At 44.5% G+C, this 23,570-nt stretch overlaps 1 protein-coding gene across 1 annotated transcript; it reads left to right on the top strand.

The window, feature by feature from the left end:
- The first annotated feature begins 21,715 nt into the window (after positions 1 to 21,715).
- Positions 21,716 to 23,357, top strand: LOC125007117. The gene is made up of 3 exons (XM_047583718.1): positions 21,716 to 21,934; positions 22,105 to 23,178; positions 23,328 to 23,357. The coding sequence occupies exons 1-2, from the start codon at positions 21,716 to 21,718 to the stop codon at positions 23,113 to 23,115; spliced, it is 1,230 nt and encodes a 409-aa protein (XP_047439674.1). The 3' UTR covers positions 23,116 to 23,178; positions 23,328 to 23,357.
- Positions 23,358 to 23,570: the final 213 nt, after the last annotated feature.

Here is a 23,570-nt window from a genome sequence, read left to right as displayed (position 1 = left end):
ATTTTGCAGCTTAAGGCTTTCAACAAACGATTCCCTAATAAAAAGAAATCTCGAGGAAAGGTCTTGAAAAAGGTGAGAAACTCTGTTTAATACGCCAAGCATTGACATGTCAGAGTCAATTGTCATCTGAATAATGTGTGGAAGCAATTTTGTTGGCAGGTTAGGCATAACAGAATTGCCATCATCACATGTAAGGGAATTATCATGGGGTATATCCTGGGGATCATGATGGTGTTGATCCAGGGTGCAGTCATCGGGTTTATCGAGCAAATGGTGATGATTCCCACTGAATGAAGCATCATGGCGCTCATTCAGGGTATCAGAGGTTTCAGAAGGGGCATCATCATGGAGTTTATCCAGGGGATTGTGATGGGGTTCATCCAGAGTTAGGGTTCTCCCAGGCGGTTGCGTCCCTGCACCTTCGGTCTAGTGAATAGGTGCTGACTGTTGTTTGCACATATGCGCCAAACAGCAGTTCAGGGTACCCACCCTTTTTGGGGGCCCTATATGGATGCTGGACTGCACCCTGTGATTGGGAGGAACTATCGGTCGGCTCTGAAAAGATTCCGGCAAACCGTCCGGTGTCTCAGGGGTGGTAGGCGGCAACTCAGGAGCTGCTGACAACAACTGGGGCTATTGGGTGGTGGGTGGTGGAAGGAATGGCTTTTTAACCTTTGAACGTCAGATCGAGGAAGATCAGCTCTTTACCCTCACTGGGGTGCTGGAAGGGATCGCCCAACCACTCCACGTGTGTTTTGTGGATTTGGAGAACGCTTACAACCGCGTCCCCAGAAGAGCATGAAGAGGGTCCCCGAGACATCCTGTGGGAGTGCTCCAGGACTATAGGGTGGATGGCCCCTTGCTAAGTGCCATTCAGTCCCTGTTTGAAAGGAGCACAAGTTTGGTCCGTGGAGCCAGCTTTAAGTGGACCTGTTCCCAATGAGAGCTGGACTCCACCGGGCCTGCCATTTGTCACCAGTTCTGTTGATAACTTTTATGCACCAGGGTGACCGAATGAATAACGTATCCAATATAAAGCAAGTGTTTGATAAAGCGCTATATAAAACCAACGGATTAAGATAATGTAGCAGTTTTCTCACAATATGAGCCATTTCTACATTATGAGGTGTCATTACATTATGAATGGTGCCAGTAAGGCTCATAATGTAATAAGTTATTACATTATGTGCAAAACAATTATTACATTATGTGCTCATGATTTTATTACATTATGAGCTGAGTATTACATTATGAACTTTTATTACATTTAAGTTATTAGATTATGAGTCATATTGCGTTCAAGATTTTTATCACAAAATGTTGCAGAATATTACAAAATGCAGCATTATTACATAATGACGTGAAAATGTACATTATTAAATAATGTGGCATTATTACATAACGCGGTGTTACACAGCACATTCATGGACAATGAAGAGTAGACGCCACGTTCGTGGACATAATAAAGACGCTGCATTCATGGACATAATAAAGAGTAGTCACAGCATTGACTGCTCCAGTGCAAGAAATGTTGTCACCATCTTGCACCGCTCTAAACTCAGCCTCCAGCTGCAGCTGCTAAGGTGCTGAAGCACTGGACCGGAGCACTGTGCAGCTTCTCCCAAAACTGGACACGAGGAATTACTGTTCAGCTGACATTAAGAATACCGTTGTAGAAAAAGCTTAGTGTGACACTAACACTGAAAGAGAGTTTTTCCTACCACTGTGGCCTTCAAGCCTTGTAAAGTGTCTTGAGACAGTTTGTATTGTTATTGACACTACGTAAATAAAATTGAACTTAAGTGAATTGACTAGAGTATTTTATACAAGGTGGCACGGACAGAGCGACTGTATCCATCTCGTAAAATATTTCTCATGTCAGATACCCATTCCACCTACTTTCATAACATTATGTTTTTTTTGTTGGTTCAGTTGTTGGTGTGTGAAAGTATGCCTGAGCTGTACGTTTTTATATATAACTTAAGTTAAGGGATGAAAACGGGGAGGAAGAGGAAAAAAAAAATAATGAGAAGAACCTCAGGCAAAGCCCCATAGCCCTAATTAGAAGAAATGCGCAGGATAACAACAGGGGCTTGGGGCTTCGCCCTCGGGCGTTGCCCCGTAGCCCCTAATAATAAGAAGAAGAAACACACGGGATAACAATAGGGCCTCAGGGCTTCACTGAAGCCCCGTAGCCCTACTAAGAAGAAGAAACACACAGGATAACAATAGTATATAGTATAATAATATTATTGTTGTCCACCTGAAAATTCTCTGGACCCGCCCCTGAACATTTCAGGGGCATTGATATGTCCATGTTCCTTAAAATAAGGTTTCACCACATCACCAAACCGACCTCTCTTACATTACAGGGTGGCAGTAAAAAAAAAAATAAAAATAAAAAAACAAAACAATATATATCATTGCAAGTTTATACATGTATTATATATTATTGTATGTGTATATATTATATATTGGTGTGAATAACTTGTTACAGATGTATTTTACGTATTTCAAATATCTTTGTGTTATATAGTGATAAAACTATCTATGTTTATATGGACCATGCTGGTTTGAAATAAAGTTTATACAATTACAGAATCAGATATTGTTTCTTCTGTTTTTAAGTAAGTAAAAGAACATAATAGTACTGTTTCTTTGTATGTGTGTGTGTTATGTGATACACTACAAACATCATGTATCTGGACACAGACTGAAAATATTCTATTACTGTTAAGCCTACTGTCTGCGTGCCAAGCACTAGTTCTCAACGTAACTAATCATCCCGTGTGATAGTCACATGTCTGGCGTTTGCAGCAAAGAAAACCACAGGAAAATGGTGTGAGTTCTGGTCACATTAATTCATTTTAAACAGGTGAGTGAATGGAGCTGATGACCAATCCAATACGGGCATACCCATACAGGTGGTAGCAGTCAATGACACGGTCAAGCAATGCACCACTGCTGTCAACAAAATAATCTATTTGTGATTGAGTAAGATTGTGGTTGCTGACATCCACATCACTAACATAAGGCACTGAGGTGAGGAGTAGCTAAACATGTGGCAGGACAAGCAGGAGAGAGAAGGAGAAGCAGAGGGAGAGAAAGTAGCCATAGTTAACCGCTAAATACACCAAAGCTGATTAAACTGAGAAGAAACATGAGATTAACAAGGTGCTACAGAGGACAGGTGGTTGGGTAAACTCAAAACACGAGTTTCACCACTTATACAGAAAATGTTTAACAGAGCTAAAACAGTGTAAGCACACACAGCAGCAGTGCAGGATCGGGAAGTGCCGCAATATGCTTACTCACGTGACGAGGCGCTTAAATGTGTCATTAATTAATTAAAACTGGAATTAAATACATAAATATTTCATTAAATGTGTCTTTAATTAATTAAAAATTGGTATTAAATATATAAATGTGTCATTAAATGTGTCATTAATACCAATTCATTTATATAAAAAACATATACCATTATTTCACTATTTAATCAATTATTTCATGGTCCTGTGTTGCAGCACATCATGAATTTATTTTATCTGTCAAATTCACCTATCGAAGTCATTGGGCAGATTCCTAATACCTGATTGGTTACCCTGCACATCAAGTCAAGGCATATCGATTCCAGATAATGGACTGACCAAGAGCTAGTGAACACACTCCTAAATACTGGGTGGCATTATTCACATCTACGTTGGCTGTAGATACTCTGTTATACAATACTTTTTCTTCAACGCTAAAATCCAGAGCGTGCGAGGTGCAGGACCATCCATGTGCAGGACAAGATGGCTAAATCTTGCCAGGAGCTAAGAGAAGCAGCACATTTGATTGAGCAAGCTCTGAGCAGAACTCCTCCGGCTCCAGTGGCTCAGCCACAGCAGGTAACTGCTGCTACATCACGTACACCTGTCCAAAGTATGCTAAGTGATTTCATGTTAGTCGGTGTGGTACTAATCAACGACTCACGTTTGTTAATCGGCTAAGTAATGTTAGCTAGCAGTAACATTTTTTTTTTTTTAGCTAGCAGTAACATCCAAAGATAAGTGCTGGGGGGAGCACAACTTGGTCTGACTGCCCAAAAGTCTGACTGCCCGTTTCTCCGACTACCCATTAATCCGAGTTATTCTAGAGGGCTATGGTTAGGTTTAGGGTTAGGTTAAGGGTAAGGGTTACTTAAGTCGGAGAAATGGGAGGTCGGACTGATGGATGCAAAAATAAAACAATGCATGGTCAGAGAAATGGGAAGTTGGAGAAATAGAAAGTTGGGGATGTTTTAGCTGACAAGTGATCACTGAGTTGTGGTATTTTTGTGTGTTGCAGCCGAGGTAGTAAGGCACTTTGCGCCATATAACGGTGTAGCCAGAATGAATATGAAGAGACGACTAACACAAGTCCAAGTTAGTCGAACAAGCTACACACACACTTTCTGTTGTTTGGCTGAGGACAAGGCAGATACAGTTCCAAGTGTACTGCTTAAAGTGGACCTTCTTACTTCAGGACTTGGAGAGCAAAGGGTGACATTTTTAGGTTAGTGGGAAACTATGAATTTACCAAAACCAAAACAAGCAGTACTGCCTCTTCACTTCATCGATCAGATGAAACGATCGATCAGAAACGATCGATCAGATCAAACGATTGGCAATACCAATTAATAATTATTAGGTCTATTAGATACTGTATTCAGGCCAACCAATTGCACTTTAAGGTTTGTTTTTCCCATATAACAGGCCATTGCTAAGGAAGTCACTCAATGCAGTATCTACGTATATATGTTGTCAAGTGAGTTGAGATCTCAGCTGACCAACAGCCTAAAAGCCCGGTACTAAGTGTGTGATTGGAACTTGAATTAACAGAATATAAGAGTAAGATACTATGATTGAAGAATAATTTTGATTAAACATGTTGATTTTCAGTGATTGAGTGTTATACACAGAGTGTAAGATGAATAATAGTTGAAGCAATGTAACCAATGTTTGGGAAATCAGGAGCAGAATAAGAAAAACAGGATACAGATGTCAGGCAGTAGGGGCAAAAAGGGAAACTTAAACCTTATGGCCTGAGGTCAGGTCAGGACATGTCCAAACACACAGTTATTGGAAAAGTACAGAAAATTAAGTAATGTCCTAGTATTAATTAATAAGTCATGAATGTAACAGCCTTATTGGATAAAAGTAGTGGGGTGATGGTTAGTCATGGTGATGTATGGAAAATAGGATGTGTCTCGATTTAAGAGTATAAAAGATGAAATGCAGAAGTATCTTACAGGAATTTCACCTACGACACGGACTCTGCTGCATGCGGACTGAGCCAACTCCCTCGCAGTGCTATTTTGGCTTTTAAAGTTTGGTCTGGATTCCCCCTGCCTAGCAGTCGAAGTTTGGATTATCTTTCACCATTTGGATTTCTACTTCTTGGACTTTGTACGAAGTAGAGGAGATCAATTGGAATACATTTGTGAGAGATTTAAGGGATTTACCAAAGGACAGAATCATCGTTCATCGGGACTTCCCTATTTTACCAACTCGTTCTGCGTCAGTAAAAGGATCGGGTTTGGGTGTGGTCACATCGGCCGTGCGGCTCACTCAACGCCTGTCCTTCTCTAAAAGGATTTTATGAGACAGTTTTGGACATTTTACTTCACTCCTATTTCATCTGCCTGGCTCATAAGTAATTCTTTTAGATTAATTAATTTTTGGAATAGAATCTGATAAGGATATTTCTGATTAGATATTACATGATTGAAATTTTAATTGATTATCTGATATTCAAATATTATTTTAACAAATGTCTGATTTTGGATTTGATTGATTTATTGAGCTGTTGCAAATCGCTTAAGCTGAACCTACAAATAAAATTTGGCTCTAAAGGTCAGAAGTCTTTGCTGACAATTATTTCTCCCTTTTTTGCTGCTACTCATGACAGTAAAACTATAGGCAGCAAGTGCACAGATCCATTAAGGGTAAGCCACCATAACTGAAGGGACTCAACTTTGGACCCAGCTGCTGGAAGCCTCCCTGACTGGCGGATCCGGGGGATGTGAGGAAGCGGGACAGATGTCAGGATTAAGGGTGGTCAGAAGCCAGGCGAGTTACCCCCCCTACAGCTTGAGTAGTGCTATCATTGAGTTCAGTTGGGGTAATACTCTGCTGACGCGAAGCCTTAACCCTATATAAATGGAGAAGCTGTCTTACCTGTTACCTGTGGGGATCTAACATGTGGTGCCCAACATGGGGCGTGGCAGAGCAAGCGACTTTAGCCACGCCTAAACAAAAAGAGCTCTGGTAGCCTGGAGAGGTTTCAATTCGTGTGAAGTGACCCGAGGTTGATTGGAATAGCAGTACGGAGCATCAGAGACTTCGTGAGCTATTTGGAGCCAAGGGAGCGAGATAACCAACGCTCTCAACCTGTCCAGTGTGGCGAGACGTGGGCAGGAGTAGTTGCAGCAGGCATCGCTGGAGAGACCCCAACTGACAGGGATCCAGACGACTCTGCAGGGAGGCATCACCGCCTGACTCCATCCCTGGCTCGACATGCTACGAGAGGCTTCGGGAAAGGCGGCTCGAGATGACAAAGACAAAGACGAGGTTGAGAGAAACGCCAGCCAGGTTTAAGAGGGCACAGGGGGGAGTGGAAATCCCACTGGAGAAGCTCAGCCTTGAGCCGCCACCAGTGCCCCCGCTGAGCGAGAATGGAGAAGAGGAATTGTCAGAGGAGGCCCAAGAGACCACGGTTCAGGAGAAGGATCAAGAAAGTGAAGTACAGACTGGGACGGTGATCCACGTTATTCCCTGGGTGAAGGGATGGAATACCTGGGACCCCACAGTCAGGCATCATGTGACAACAAGGTGTGTCACCACCCCTGATGAAGATGTTGGGAAGGAGGTGAACCGAGTCTGCAGTGACGGGGAGACGTTCCGGACATCCAACGTGATACAACGGATAAGGGTGCATGTGGTGTCGTCTCCCGAACCCGGGACTAAGAAGGATACGATAAAGGCCTGGTTGGATTGGGCCGTAAGAGTGATATGGCCAGGGGCACTGGTGGAGGATCCCCAACCCGTGGCGACATGGATAAGCCCCCAGGAAAAGTATGATCCGATCATCAATATGCTGGGGAAAGCATCCGGAGCTGGATCGGTGACAGTAGGAACGAAGGCTGTAGCAGCTAAGCAAAATCAGGACCATAAATTTTATCTGAATCTGCAGGGATACAGAAACGGTCCCAGAGGAATGGGGGGAGCAGTTGGATGAAGAAGTTGTGTTGCCAGTAAAAGCGCTGGTGAAGGAATGGGCTTATTTTTTAATGCCACCCACCTACCCCACGCTAAGAAGCTGTGAGAATCTGACCGCCAACTTAAAGAATGCGTTCCTGGCCATCACCCATGATGTTATGCTGAGGCGTCTGAAGAAAACAGCCCTCAAGTATGCGAAAGAGACCGAAAGTCGACGACTGCAGGAGATATCCTCCAGCGACAACGAGGAGCCAGGGACATCCGCCCGGGCCGGAGCTGAGCTGCAGGGGCGTCAGGTCACCCAAGATGCAGTCGTAAGCGTCAGTTGAGCGGGGGCTTCTGCAACATCAGGGGGAAGTTCCAACGTGGCAGAATTTGAGAAGGTAAAAATACTGGTGCAAGACAAAGCTCCTATGCAGAATTTGCAGGATTATTTGAGGCAGAACTGGCCTACGGTGAAATCCAGCACAAATGAAAATCAGGCACGACTGACGTGGCTGTCCCATGTTACCGGGCAGCCTATGGATCAGGATGAGACCGCAGAGGAGCATTACAAGAGGCTGGTGTTAGAGGATGGAGATGATGAGGATGCGCAGATAGAAAAAGCAAGAGGACAGCTGGATCGGGGGCAGACTCTGACCCGGGTGTGGTACATCCTGAGCCGGACGGTTCCTGCCAGTTGAACTGTTAAGGTGCTTAGGAGGTTGGTGAAGGGCCTGAAAGGTGATGGATTTCGTCACTTTGGATGCGGCGAACAGCACCCTGGATCAGATAATGGAAACGGTGGGAATGGGATCGTAAGAGGAAGTTCGAGGAAGAGAGGCGGGTCGAGGGGAGTCAACGTACTCAACAGAAGGCAGCAACCCAGAGGTCCCCACCGAACACACAGAATCAGCCAAGGAGGGTGGATCAGCGACCACCTGTACGAGATCCCCCAACCAACGCTACTAGCAACAGGCCATCTGACCAGAGAGCACCCAGGGGGGAACCCAGCAACAAAAAGACTGGATATCTGGAGCCAGAGGAATATAAAATATTGTCACCAGAGCAGAAGGACGCTCTCTGTCTAGCCCGCCAGCAGGTGGCTGACGGGGGAAAGAAGGAATGATGGACATGATAGCTCGAGTATTGGAACACGCTTACCGTGTCAAGGATAACATCTACACCCAAGTGGACGTTGTCCCCTATCTGGTGGACTCGGGGGCTGAAGTGTCTATGACACGGAGGGCTCTGAGTCTCAAGGGGAGGTTAAAGGTGCAGTTAGCGGATGCCTCAATCACAGAGGTTCCCTATGGCATATGGAAAGGAATAGTATGGGTCCTGGGTGCATATGACATGGTAACCATAGCAGACTTAGAGAGATTACATCAGAAACCATGCAACCACGGGAAGGTGGAGGAGCGGTTGAAAGTTTTACAAGCTAGGTTGGTTAAGTTGCCGGTGGTTGAGGACTCGACCACCAGAGTCTGGTCCAAGTCGGTGAACATTCCAGAGGTGACAGAGCAGAAGATACAGGAGAGTGATCTTTCTCCAGAGGATAACGTTCGACTGAGAGAGATCATCTCCAAAGCGAATGTGGCGAGATTTAAGAATAACTGTGGCAATCTAGGAACCAAGTATGTTCATACCATAGAAGGGAGAGTACATCCACCTGTTCGGCAGTATCCTCTGAACCTAGGAGCAGTGGAAGAGATGAATCTCATCGTCAGAGAGCTGCTGGCACCAGGGGTGATTCGCCATGAGCCGAACCCTATCACCAACAGTCCAATACAGGCGGTGAAGAAGCCAGAGTCCTCAGGAGGGCGTTGGCGACCTGTGATTAACCAACAGAGTAAGTCTCATCAACCCTCAGGGAACCCTAAAAACCCTGATGTTGAAACCCTACAAGTCCTGTATAGACTTGGCCAATGGATTTTTCTCTCTTCGACTAGCCCGGGGTTCGCAGGGAAAAACGGCCTTTACCCACAAAGGAAGATCCTACATTGTGGGAAAGGCTCCCCCAGGGATACAAGAACTCCCCTAACATTTTTCAATCAGCAGTTATGGATGTACTTGAAGGGCAGGATGCTACTTTCTACATAGATGACGTGTTCATCACTGATGATACGGAGGAGCAGCACCTGGATATACTGCAAAAGATTGTAGAGAGGCTCACAGCAGCAGGGCTGAAACTGAACTTGAAAAAGTGTCAGTTTGGGTGAAAACGTGTGGATTATTTGGGATTCCAGGTGTCTGACGATTTGGGATTATCTAAAGAGTACAAGAAGAAGATTGAGCAGATAGAATCCCCGACAATGAGCTACAAAAAGTGTTGGGCCTGTGTAATTACGTGAGAGATCACGTACCAGGGTATCAGAGGTACGCGAAACCTCTGTACGCCAAGCTTAAGAAACAAGATGAGGCAGTGAAGTGGGTCTGGACTGCAGCTGATCAGAGCAACTTGGAGGTCCTAAAAAAGGCAATCCAGGGAGCCCTGAGGCTTGAACCCAGGAGTCCTACAGTAAGGCTCGTTGCAGAGATAAGTTGTGAGGATGACAGTGCTACCGTAAAGGTAAGCAATGAAGTCAGTGGTCTGGTGACCCTATGGAGTAATACCCTGTCTTCAGTGGAAAAGAAGTATCCGCTCGAAGAGAAGGAACTGGCGGTGCTAGCAAGGTACTGAAGTGTCTTGAAGGATTTATCCCAGGGGCAGGAGGTCCGGGTCATCGCTCAGAGCCAGGTACGCCGGTTCCTTAGGAAAGCAACTGTTGAGAGTACGAAAGCAACTAATGCCAGATGGGACCCTTGCAACCAGGAGCACCGAAAGCTGCAGCAGCAGAGGGCCTAACACGGGAGGTTTATGAATGGACACTTTTCACAGACAGCTCAAGGAAAGGTCCCGATGAGCTGGAAAAAAGGAAGATCAAAGAAGCAAGGATTATAACAGATAGTCATTATTGTGCCCAGGCACTGAATGAGTATTTAAGCATTTGGGAAGAAAATGGATATGAAACTGCAAAAGGGAAGAAGACGGAAAAAGATTGCGGAGTTACGACTGAACCTGGACCTTGAAGTGGTGCATCAGAAAGGGCACACCACAGAGGGAGCTCACTGGCGAGGAAACGAAGAAGTGGATCGTTTCGTCCAGATGAGAAAAATTGTCTTACGCCTAAGGGTAAAATTTTCCCAAAAGACTGTGTGGAGGGGGTGACGCAGGCAGTGCATGAGGCACTCGGCCATGCCAGAGCTGTCCCAAGACCCTGAATGACCGTGATGGAAGGCCGTCGCCGGCAGAGGAGCTGAATCAGCGCCCCTTTACGTCACAAGAGATTGGGAGGGACTCTGAGGATAAGAAGCCACCCCCAGAAGGCAAGATGTTATTACATGTTGGACAGTGAGTGTGGATTAAAGCGCAGAGCCACCTGGCAGGGGCAGCAGTGAAGGCAAAGTACGACAAGACTGACATAGTGACTGAGATTATAGACCATTATACAGTCCGGTTGAAGAGATCGGGAATCCAAGGAGTAGAGCAGCTGAAACCAGTTCCAGACTAGGTGACTAGGAGCTAAAATCATGGCCAGTAGCATACCGTGCCTACCACCCTTCGTCAGACTGGCCACTGTTAAAGGGGTGGTTGTCATGAGACGCAGTACCGTAGGGCTCTGGGCAGGCAGAGCCCTCAATATATTGGAGTATGCTAAGAAGGGGATTTCCACAGATGACAAGGAAATTCTACAATGGAGAGAGGTTAAAAATAACTGTGTGGTGTGTTGGAAGCCCACCACCCTGGGTGTCCAGTGGGAAGGGCCAGGAAGAAACAAACTGCTCCGAGTCAAAGCCAATCGGAGGGAATTTAAGGGGATGAGCCCTAAACCAGTGAAAGTGCTGGATGATCATGTGTGTGGACTATGCCGAGTGCACACCTTGGCCAGCCTGACGTTCTCACGCAGTGGGACCTGAGAGGTGAGGGAGTGGATTACCGAGAGTGTACCTGTCAATGGGACGGTCAGAGAATGCATCCTTGTGGTGACTGTATGCTGCAGCAAAGGAGTGGATGACTGCTGCAGGTTGCAACAGCTGAGGGATGGCAGGTGAGGAAGTTCTTGGATCCCCTGCAGTCTTTGGCACCATCAGCATGGGAAGAAAGAGGACAAGCAGGGAGTGGGAGTGATCCTCTCAGCTCCCCTGATCCCAGCCAGACATGGAGGGCCCCTCTGCACTGCCCCTGCCTTCAGCACCATCATTAAAGTGGGGAGCAGAGAAGAGAGCCGCAAAACAGCTGGGCCCCAAGGCGATGTGGAGGGAGGCGATTAAGAGAGGATGGCCACACAGCCTGGCACAGACAGAGATCCATGATCCTCCATCATCCACTGAGCAGGTGAATATGGTGATCTGGGTTTACAGGGATCCTGACGGCCCAGGGTACACTTCAACCACCAAGGACCTGCGAGAAGATCAGTGGAGAAACCAGCCAGTACTGAATGTCCTAAACGAATACCCTGGATCCTTAACACGGTGTACCTCCAAATAGGACAGGAGATGATCAAACTAAGGTGGGGAATAAACCATTGCCAACCATGGTTGGGAATGTACGTGGAAATATGGCTCGGGAACTCACTCATGTGGACTACCAGCCTGCAGACCTACAGGAATTTAAAGCAGAGGGTTAATGATCCAGAAAGGATTGTTATTGAAAACCAGACTAAAGGGGTGCAGGTGAGGGATCTTCCTGATCATCAATATTCCATGTACAGGATGCCCGCGATAAGATAAGATGGGTTGCTCAATTCGGGGCGTAATAGAGCCGACCGATGGGCAAAACTAGTGGGGCTTGTGGATCATCGTGGTGAGCCTCTGTGTGAGGAGCTCGCAATGGTGAGGAATGTCATACCTCCAGATCAGATGCCGGATTACCAGGAGTTGGAGAATAATGTATCCTTTCTAATAATACTTGTGTTGGCCTGCTCAAGCCGACTGAGCGAGTTATCATCACCCGTTATCGCTGGATGTGGAGGGGACTGGATCCGTATATTCGTGACAGCTTCAAAGTGCATAACTGCGACGGCGTCCACCCCTACCCGACGATGACCTGGCTTATGAGGGGACGAGTATGGCGTAACCTGAAGGTAGACCTGCGATCACCTCAACCTAAGGTGACAGCGATTCTATTGGAGCCTGGGGGAAAGAGGAGGAGCTACTGGTTGTAGTTAAGAGGGAGGAGCATGAGACATAGACACACTCACTTTCTGGGGCTCCAGTGTGAGTGGAGGGGGTCAAGATGGCCAGTGGAACTCTATCCTGTCCTACTAAGTGGGTTATTTTGAAGTTTAGTGTTGGCTTTGTAGGTATTTTTTCTATTTTGATTAAGAAGGAAGTAATGACGTTCAGGAATTTTTCCCTGTTCTGTACAGTGGATTCCTCTATTAACTGCACTGAAGATGGTTCCTACGATGTTGAGGATTTTAATCTGTCAACCATTATGTAGTTTTTCAACTCCCATAGAGTTGAAGGAGGGGGAGTGATCGAAGCAGTAGCACTCCAGGGGGAAACACTGCTTCTGGATGGTATCCTCCCTCGGTGGCAAGAGACTCGCAAAGTGCGAGTTAATTGGATTCAAGTTGATGGAGAGAACCCGTACTGGTACTACACCCAGGCATGTGTCAAAGGGAGGAATATAACCTACTGGGCCGAAGAGGCAATTTCACCTGCTCATCATTTCCAGCAGCAATGTCATGCGCTGATCCCGAAGCCGGAGGTATTTTGGGGAGAGCTGAATCTATCCTGTGACATCTGATCCTGTGGGATCTGCCAGCCCCGGACCAGTTCGAAGGACGTGATATCAACATTACCGGGGACCACTATCTAACCTCTGATAATAATACTACATCGGTTGCAAACAACTCTACGCCGGTGGCTGTGACATCTGGAAGACTGAATCCAGACAGGAGGAGGCCTCCACGGGTTTCATCATCTTACAGTCGTCGGGAGTTAGAGGAATGTATGCAGGGAAAAGCCTTTAAGATTGACCCTTGTTACTGGAACCTGGGGCCTATTGTCTGCAGGGAACAGCACTATCTGGTCCTGAGTTGCCAGACTGAGAGAGGAACAACCATGAGAGGCGATCCACCAGAGTCTGGAACAGTCTGGATTGATGACTGGCTGAACCACAGCTTGCCTTGGGTTTGGAGGAAAACAGTGACTGGTGCTGGATATGGCCTCACTGTGGTCCAAAGTCGCATACTGGGTGAATTTCGGTCTGGAGGGATTGGTGGTTGTGGGCCTGCTGAGCTACATGTATTCGCAAGTCAATCAGCTAAAGAGTAACCAGGCACAAATGTGGGCTCTCAAATTGCTACGTCTTTGCTTATGGGGATTTGGTTGGGGGATTCTGAGCATTATGTGCCTGTTGGGATTTATTACCAACTTACCTCTGATCGTCTGGTTCGTGCTGTATGGGCATCTGTTCCTGCAACCTGCTTGGAAGGAGCCAGTCAGTAATCCACCGGTTGAAGAGAGAGCCAGAGCAGCCGATACCCGACGCTGGACACAGGAAATGGAGCACATTTCTGAGGAAGTCCCACTCTGACGCCATTCTAGGGATGCTAACCTCGTGACACAGGCAGTCCAAGGCATTTTGCCAGCTAAAGCTTTTGCGCTAATAATCATCCAATCAATTTTATGTTACCATGTATGGACAAAAGGAGAAAGCAGTGGGAAGAGAGGCCCACCTACCAAGGGTGTGGTGGACTTGGATTATAACTAGCGGAGCAAAGAGGAAGTGGTCAGTTCAAGGTTGGGGAACGGAAGAGCTACACGAGGGGGAAGATGTTCAACGCCAGCAATGCAAGTACAGAGTCTGCAGAAACAACTTCACCAGCATTGGTCATGGAAGTAAGTACAAATCTGACTTGCAGCCAGAATTGGTCTGAGTCTCAGGAAGCAGAGATTGACTTTACCAAAGTGGGGCGGCTATGGCTCAGTTGGTAGAGCGGGTTGTCCATGAACTGAAGGGTTAGCGGTTTGATTGCCCGAGTGTCCCATATGCCGAAGTTTCCTTGAGCAAGACACTGAACCCCCAGTTGCTCCCAGTGCAATTGGCACTGGTGTGTGAATGTGTGTGTGCTTGTGTGAGTGAATGGGTGGATGTGTCTCTGACTGTAAAGCGCTTTGAGTACCTTTGAGTAGGTAGAAAAGCGCTATATAAGAGCAAGACCATTTACCATTTCTGTTCAAGTGCATATGGTTGGTGTTTTGCTGCACCGGAGCATGGTTCAAGGAGCAGCCCCTGCGAATATAGCCCTACTTGTCGGCCTTATCAAAGCCTTGATCGAAATTGTTGTCAGGGGAAGGATAAGAATCACCTTGTCCTGGTTCCTGATCGATCTGCTGGGGCGCACCAACATTGATATCACCAGGAAGGGAGTGATCAAGGCAGTAGCTTTATTGACTTGGTTGACACTCGATGTGGCTGCAGACTTTGTTGAAGGTGCTTGGAGGATTGGATTTATGCTGGAAGGAGTGACTCCGATAAAATTGTTGGCATTAGAGATAAAATTCATAGCACCCTTCCATCTGTCAAAGATGTAAGTACAGTGGCATTAGAAACCTCCGTAGGACCTAGTCAGTATTTGGATTCTTTCTCTCTAATTGATCTTCCTGGGCTCACTTCAGTTATTACAGCATCTAAACCATCAACTTGTCTTCTAGACCCCATCCTGACTAAGTTGCTCAAGGAGGTTTTTCCATTAATTAATACCTCCATATTAAATCAGATAAACTTATCTTTATTAACAGGATATGTGCCCCAGTCTTTTAAAACTGCTGTAATTAAACCATTACTTAAAAAACTCACTCTTGACCCAGATATTTTAGCCAACTATGGGCCAATTTCCAACCTTCCTTTTATCTCTAAAGTTTTGGAAAGGGTTGTTGTCAATCAGTTGGTTGATCATTTAAACAGGAACGGTTTGTTGGAAGAGTTCCAGTCAGGTCTTAGAGCTCATCATAGTACAGAAATGGCTCTGGTTAAAGTTACCAATGATCTCCTCATGGCTTCAGACGATGGACTTGTCTCTATACTTGTCCCGCTAGATCTCAGTGCTGCATTTGACACTATTGATCACAATATGCTACTACAGAGACTTGAAAGTGTGATCAAGATTACAGGAACTGCACTAGACTGGTTGGAATCATATCTGTCAGACAGATTCCAGTTTGTCCATGTAAACAACAATTCTTCTATATATACCAAAGTAAGCTATGGGATTCCTCAGGGTTCTGTGCTAGGACCAATATTCTTCACGTTATACATGCTTCCCTTAGGCAATATTATTAGAAAGCACAGCATAAACTTCCATTGCTACGCAGATGATACCCAGCTATATTTATCCATGAAACCAGATGAAACTAATCAGCTGCTTAAACTCCAAGCATGCCTTAAAGACATGCTTGCAAGGCTTGGATGACCTGTAAGTTTCTACTTTTAAACTCAGACAAAACAGGAGTCACTGTATTTGACCCTAAACATGTCAGAGATTCATTATCTAATCACCTGCTTTTGTTGGATGGCATTACCTTGGACTCCAGTACTACTGTGAAAAACCTTGGTGTTATATTTGAGCAGGATATGTCCTTTAATTCTCACATAAAGCAGGTGACCAAGACTGCTTTCTTTAACCTTTGTAATATCATCAAAATTAGAAACATCCTTTCTCAGAGTGATGCGGAAAAGCTAGTTCATGCATTTGTGTCTTCCAGGCTGGATTATTGTAACTCGTTACTGTCTGGCTGTCCAAGTAGCTCTTTCAAAAGCCTCCAATTGATTCAAAACACTGCAGCAAGAACACTGACAGGAATTAGCAAGAGAGATCATATTACTCTAGTATTAGCTTCTCTTCATTGGCTCCCTTTAAAATCTAGAATTGAATTTAAAATCCTCCTCCTTACATACAAGGCCCTGAAAGGCCTAGCTCTATCATATATGAAAGACCTCATAGTACCATACTGTCGAAACAGATCACTACGATCTCTAAGTACAGGTCTACTTGTGGTTCCTAGAGTTTCTAAAAGTAGAATGGGAGGTAGACCCTTCAGCTATAAGGCTCCTCTCCTATGGAACCAGCTCCCAGTTTGGGTTCGGGAGGCAGACACAGTCTCTACGTTTAAGGTCAGGCTTAAGACTTTCCTTTTTGACAAAGCTTATAGTTAGGGCTGGACTTAACCATCCCTTTGTTACAGTATGCTGCTATAGGCCTAGGCTGCAGGGGGACGATGCACTGAGGACATGTCCTCTCCTCTCCCTTCTCTGGCTCCTGTCCTCTAATATCTTATCATTTTATTTTCTATTTCTTATAATTTACTAACCACTGTGTCTCACTCTCTTCCCTCCCCTCCCCCTCCATCTTCTTGTGAGGGTCTCTGGTCTGGAGTGATGAATATCTGACCTGTGGAGTTCTAAGTTACATCTGCTGCTGTGGCCTCATCAACCAGACAGTCTTCATGGTCTGGAGTGCTGTGTATCAGACCTGTGGAGCTACATAAACTGCATCTGCCCCAGTCGTCATGGCCTCCTCCAGTTATCCACTCCTACCTAGATGTACAATTCACCAACCTGCCCAAGATTCCTGTTATACTCACAAACTGTCTCACACATCGTCAGCTATGTGTTATATTACTAGACCCTATATGTTTCCTTCAACTTGATGTATGTATCTATGACAGAAGTTTGTTTATCTTGTTTCTCCTGCTCTTCTTTTCTCTCTATCTTCTCTGTTTCTACCTGGCTGGCCTTCGGCAGATGGGTCCCTCCATATGAGCTGGGTTCTGCTCAAGGTTTCTTCCTGTTAAAAGTTTCCTTGCCACCGTCGCCCTCAGGCTTGCTCTGGAGGTTGCAGGCTGGTTTTTGTGAAGCGTCTTGAGACGATTTGTATTATTGGCGCTATATAAATAAAACTCAATTGAATTGAATTGAATAAAAGCAAGACCATTCCTGTTTACATTGAAGCCGTGGCGAGCTGAGTCGATAAAAACCCGGGTCAGGATATTGAGCTGATGTGAAAGGTGCTTTGCAGGGGAGAAAGTAAGTATGAATCGCCATTGTTTACAAGATGTGAAACCTGTGGATTCGCACGATAACCCCTAGACTCGCTTCCCTGCACTCCACCACCAACTACTGGGCTGAAGTGTGGAACAGAAGTTTGTCAGCAACAAAACAAAATTAATAATAATATTTCAATAATCGTCAAATTTACCGGTAGCACATGCATGTGTAGATGGAAAATTTATTCACCACCACACACACACACACACACACACACACACACACACACACACACACACACACACACACACACACACACACACCTGTTGTTCGTTTGTGTGTATGTTTCTGAGCACAATCTTATATTCATAGCTGGGTAACACAGAAGTGAGTTGGAAAAGTGGAAAAAGCAGTGTGTATGAGCCAGCCTGTCTGTCATGGGAAACACACTGAATTCACTTCACTGTGAAAAACACTGAGCCATTCATCCCACAACTCTCACACACATACACACACACACCACTTTCAGCTACTCTGGGAACCGACTTGTCTTTAGAGAGAAAAGCTGGGTGGGCTGGCTATGTGGGGGATGGAGTGTTGGGAGACGGCTTGTAGGCACTAGATGTATGGGGGAGGTGAGTGAGAGACAGGACACTCTTGCAATAAAATCCTACTACCTCTGCAAACGCCCTAGGGATCATAGAACCCTGTGGAGGACCTATGTTTTATACCTTACTCTATCCAGCTCAGCTTTTCGTAACAACTAAGCTGCTATTACCAAGCAATTTGCCTTGTGGATCATTAAAGTCTGCCAAAGTCTAAGTATTGAACATAGCCATGAGTTCTACTGTCGTTTGTCTTCTATTTCGATTTGATTTCACACAATTTCTAAGTTTACCTTAAGTTCAACTTAAATATATTTAAGTTCACCAATCATTGTGATATTTTTCCAACCACATTTCTTCCTCAAAGATTATGTTTCTCCACTATCCTTCTAGTTTTTAAAAATGCATTGGACAGTTCTTAACCCAGTTTAGTAGTTTCTTCTTAGATGTTTTCTCTGATTGAGAAAGGCCAAAGATTTAACCCAAACAGACTAAGATATTTTCCACAACCAGAAGCTACACATTGCATCAGTTGGAGTTAAATTACTTGTTTCCAGCTGAAAAATAATCATGTAGTACTTATCCAGTTGGAGGCTCCTATGTATTTGCTTAGTTAAATCCATGTGGGGACTTTTGGCCAGGTAGTGTATTCTGAAGAAACCCTTTTTGTGCTGCTCAAGATTTAATAGCGCCTCCGGATGGCTGTTTGTAAAACTAAAATCTGAACCATCACCAAGATTCCTTTCCTCACAACAGATCTATCAACTGGATTGTTGTTGTCTGCTTGTTGCTACTTCTACAGTATACATTATTATTGTTATTATATTGTGTATTTTAGATGTATACTTTGCATTATTTATAGTATGTATATTTTTTAAATATACTTTTTATGCATGCTACAGAATTTCATACAAGATAAATAAAGTAGGCTATTTGTTAAAACAAGTCCAATCAAAGTTGAACTTGTGAATAGATGAAAAAACTTCAAGATTCAAGTCGTTTTACCAGCTTCCCTGTATCTTTAACTGCTTTTTGGTTTTGCACATTGACTCATTGTAATGGTTTCACATGACAGTATTTAGATGATGAATGACAATACTTATACTGTCCAGTAGATGACGGTGTTGTATTAGCATTTAATATCAGAGATAGGTTCCGTCCACATATTATTAAAAACATTGTCTTGACGGGTGTACAAGGATTCAAGGAGTTTTATTTGTCATTCGCAACCATACACTAGTTTGTAAATAACAGATGGTGCAACCCGGGACGTATTACAGTCAAAGAGAAACTATGCTGTCTGGATATTGAACTGCTTGCAGTTGGGCTGAGACCGTTTTATGTACCGAGGGAGTTCTCACAAATCGTCGCCATTGTTGTTTACATCCAACCGCGCGCTGTGGACGAAGTCGCGTGTGACGCCATCCACGGGACTATCGCGAGGATACACTCAGCACACCTTGTACGTTTACATGCACGTGAAAAAAAAAAAAAAACAACAACTAATTATTGCTTTAATCAGATTATAACAGCAGAACTTAAGTGCATGTAAACACATTCCGTACCGCTTACTCCTGCACTAGAGCCTATCCCAGCTGGGATCGGGCGAGAGGTGGGGTATGACCAGGCGGCAACCTCCGGGGCTGAGCGATGAAGCCCATGTGGAAGTGCAGAAACTGCAGTTCATTGAGTGGCCGCTTGAGGCTGGTTGCAAAAGGGACCAAATCCCCATAGACCCCCGTGTTAAAAAGCCCAACTTTACAGCATTGTTAAACATGTGTACAGCCTGGTTCAAAAAACGGTTTTGGCCTCAATGGTTTATTTCACTATTCGTGGCAACTGTTCGGGGGGGGGGGGGGGGGGGGGGGGGGGGGGTTCAAACTCATTCGTTTATTTTTTTTTATAAAGGTTTAAAATTCTGCATAATTAAGGGCGTTCCTGCTTTGAGTGCCGCTATCAAACTGCCACCAAAGTCAGAAGGTGAACCATAAACCACAACTTCCCTTTTCCATATGAAATATAAAATACCTGGGCATAAACATCTCACCTAAATTATCAGAGTTGGTACAACTGAACTTTGATCAACTCCTGGAGAAAATCTGTGATGACCTGAAGTGCTGGACCAATCTTACCATCTCTCTGATGGGACGCATAGATGAAAGATGTTAAAATGAAAATTTGGCCACAAATTAATTACTCATTTTCCATGATCCCATTCAAACCCACAGCAAAATGGTTCCAGAACTTAGATTCTGCAGTGATCAAATTTTACTCAAAAAACAAACAGACAAAAATTAGCCTCACCACCCTTCAAAAAAATAAATTGGAAGGAGGACTAGATGCACCGAACTTTACAAATTACTACCTGGCAAATCAGCTGCAATACATCACCAAATGGATAAACCCAGAGGCAGATTACAATTTGTGGCTAGAAATAGAACAGGCCGACTCCCACAACATATGCATTTCGGACCTGCCCTTCATTACAATCACCCTTAAGCGTCATAACTGCTAACAAAAAACACCTTTATCGCCGCCACCCTGTCCACTTGGTGGAAGAGTCTAGAGACCTCAGGATCCCAGCTGGAACCCTGTGGGTTCTCCCCGATTTGGCACAACCTTGACTTTGTAAATAACAAAGTCCCTCTTCACCTCAGCACTCGGAAGCATAAAGGAATCACACACCTCCATCACCTCTTCCAGGGGAACTTAAAAATAAATAAATTTGAAATAATAAATGGAAACTTCCTCCAATACCTACAGGTGACCAAGACAATCAGAAAGAAAATCCCAGGGCTCCATTTCTGGACTCAGATCTGCCAAAATATGTTTAAAATGACAAAAAACTTGAATTTACAGCTGATCCAGTTTAAAATACTCCACAGATCACACACAACTCAGTAGAAGATGCATAGAATGGGCTTCTCCCAGTCCGACAAATGTACGCAATGCACCCAAAACAATTCAGATTCTTATTTCCACGCTCTCTGGCTCTGTTCTCAGGCACACCAATTCTGGTCACTAGTAACACAGAAACTTGCCTTAATTTTGGACTGCAGAATCCCATTAACCCCTAACTTGTGCCTCATTAGTGACCTGGAAACAATCAGTCTTCCTCACCATCTATCACAATCTGTCTTAAAGGCTGGATTATTTTTTTTTTTCACTGTATCACTACGTGCCCTATGGCAGACTCTCCTCTATTGGGACACCCTTACCCCCCCCCCCCCCCCCCCCCCCCCGTACTCTCTCATCTCTCCAGAGATCTACACAGCACCACCCTGTACCCAGTTATACCTGAGTGAGGTGATGTAGGAAGCCCAGAACCCTACACACCACCAGTTCCTACCAGCACCACATGCCTCTCTTCCATTGTCTATCCTTCCACATCTTTTCTGTCCTTTGTTCTCCCCCTCTATTCACTGAGGCTTAGCACTGCCCTCCCTGCCACACAAGGTTACTACCAGTGGTGGACAGTAACGGAGTAAATTTACTTGAGTACTGTACTTAAGTACATATCCAGAGGATTTGTACTTTACTTGAGTATTAGATTTCTTTGGTACTTATTACTCTTACTTGAATACATTTCCAAGACAAATATTTTTACTTTTACTCGAGTAAATTTCTAGGAAGGGTGAAAAGTACTTGTTACTTTCAGGTCTGCGCTTTTTTTTTTTTTTTTTTTTCTAAAATACAATTGGACACAAGCTGTGTTTGTCAAAGAATGAAACCTATCACAGTGCACGCTCTCCACTGGGATCTACGTAAAAACGGAAATACGTCATCCCTCCGCATAAGGATACTGCCAAAGTAGCCACGTTCTCGACTGCGTTTGTTAACACGGACCCGCAGCAATGACTACGTCAGGAGAAGAGTCTGATAATGAATCGGAGGAACTTTCACAAAATCCTTGGCCGTATCTAAACTCAGTGTTTGAGTTTGCCCGAGCAAATAAGAATGTGGACAAAGACAAACGAAAGACATTCATTTTTAAATGTTTATTGTGTCTGCCGAAGCAGAACTTCCTCTCTGCTTTTAACAACTTAACGTCCCACTTAAAGAAACATGTTGACGTAAGTTAACCAGACTTTCAGCATGTTATTTTCTATTTGTCTCGGTCAATTTGGGAAATGTGTTAAATTATATTTATTTTTTAAAGCAGTTGCCTACCATTTTATATTAATCTTTTAATGCCAACCACAATAATTTTAACTAAGTTGAAATTATACTTGTCTTTTTACAGAGGTGTCATGAATCACACAAGTGGAAATACGCAGAACTGACTAAGGTGTCCTTGAAGAGAAAATCTAAATCGCTGCCTGGGACATCTTCCACGAATCTCAAACAGGTGAGGCTTGAAGAAACTAAGCAACTCTCACAGAAGACTGTTGACAATGCAGTACTCAGTTTCATAGTCCAAGGTCAACAGCCCTTCTCTCTTGTTGAGGTGCCAGCTTTCCGGAGCTTAGTCACAGATCTACAGCCAAAGTATACCGTCATGTTTCAAACCACTGTCCAGCACAAGCTTGGTGGAAGGTGGAAGGAGAAGATAAAGGAAGAAATGAAGAAGGCTTCGTACATTGCCACAACAACGGACTGCTGGTCTGCAAGGAGGAGGAGTTTTCTTGGCATTACAGCACATTGTCTGGATCCAAGTAGCTTTAAGAGACATTCTGTTGTTCTTGCATGCAGGCAGTTAAAGGGCTCTCACACATTTGGTGTCCTGGCAGGTGCATTGAATGACATACACCTAGAGTATGAAATCCGTGAGAAAATTGTAAGAACCACTACTGATGATGGATCAAACTTTATCAAAGTGTTCCGTGTGTTTGGAGTTGGAGAAGATGAAAACAACAATGCTGCTGCTGAGACAACTGATGCTGAGGAGACCACTAATGAAGATGATGAAACTGATGAGGAGACTGAGGAGGAGGAGGAGGAGGAGGTGGAGTTCATTGATGTTGAAGCCATTTTGGCTGAAGATGATGGTCTACAGTACGAGCTCCCAAAGCATCATAGGTGTGCTTGCCATCTTTTAAATCTTGTGTCTTCAGTGGATGTCAAAGAGGCAGACAAGACAGCGCACTACAAGACACTGAAGGTCCACTTTTGGCAAATCCCAGGCCCTGTGGAACAAGACATCAAGGTCCATAAGTGCTGCAGAGGTTGTGGAAAAGCATTGCAAACTTCAGCTGGTGCAACCCAATGCTACAAGATGGAACTCCTTTTACATGGCTGTGGAGTGGATTCTTAGGATCATCAAACAACAAGGAGAGGGATCTGTGAGAACTGTCTGTGCTGCATTCAATCTTCCAATGTAAGTAGTGAATGTGTGTTTCATTACCTGCAGATATACAACATTTCAGGAAAAAAGTAATGGTTTAATGTGTTAATTAAATGGTAAATATGGCTCTATTTTCATCAATGCCTTAACCCTTATTCCGTTTTTGTGTGTGTGTCTGACAGGTACAGTCCGGCTGAAATCGCCTTTTTGGGCCTCCCTACAATCACCAGCCTCATCTTCAGGTAGGTGGGCGATATGGTGATAAATATCGTTAAGGTTGAGCCACATAAAAAATCCTTTTGAATTGTTGATACAGAGATGGAGTATTAATTAAAACCTGCATTTTGGTCTAAAGATCTGTTACTCCTTTTTCTGTTTTTGTTACCTTTTGGGTAGTTTTGTACTTAAAAATAACCATAAAAACC

This window comes from Mugil cephalus, chromosome 4 (genome assembly GCF_022458985.1).
Source record: "Mugil cephalus isolate CIBA_MC_2020 chromosome 4, CIBA_Mcephalus_1.1, whole genome shotgun sequence".
NCBI classification, from domain to species: domain Eukaryota; kingdom Metazoa; phylum Chordata; class Actinopteri; order Mugiliformes; family Mugilidae; genus Mugil; species Mugil cephalus.
The sequence above is the reverse complement of the archived record's forward strand: the minus strand, read 5'-3'. Positions and strand labels throughout refer to the sequence as shown.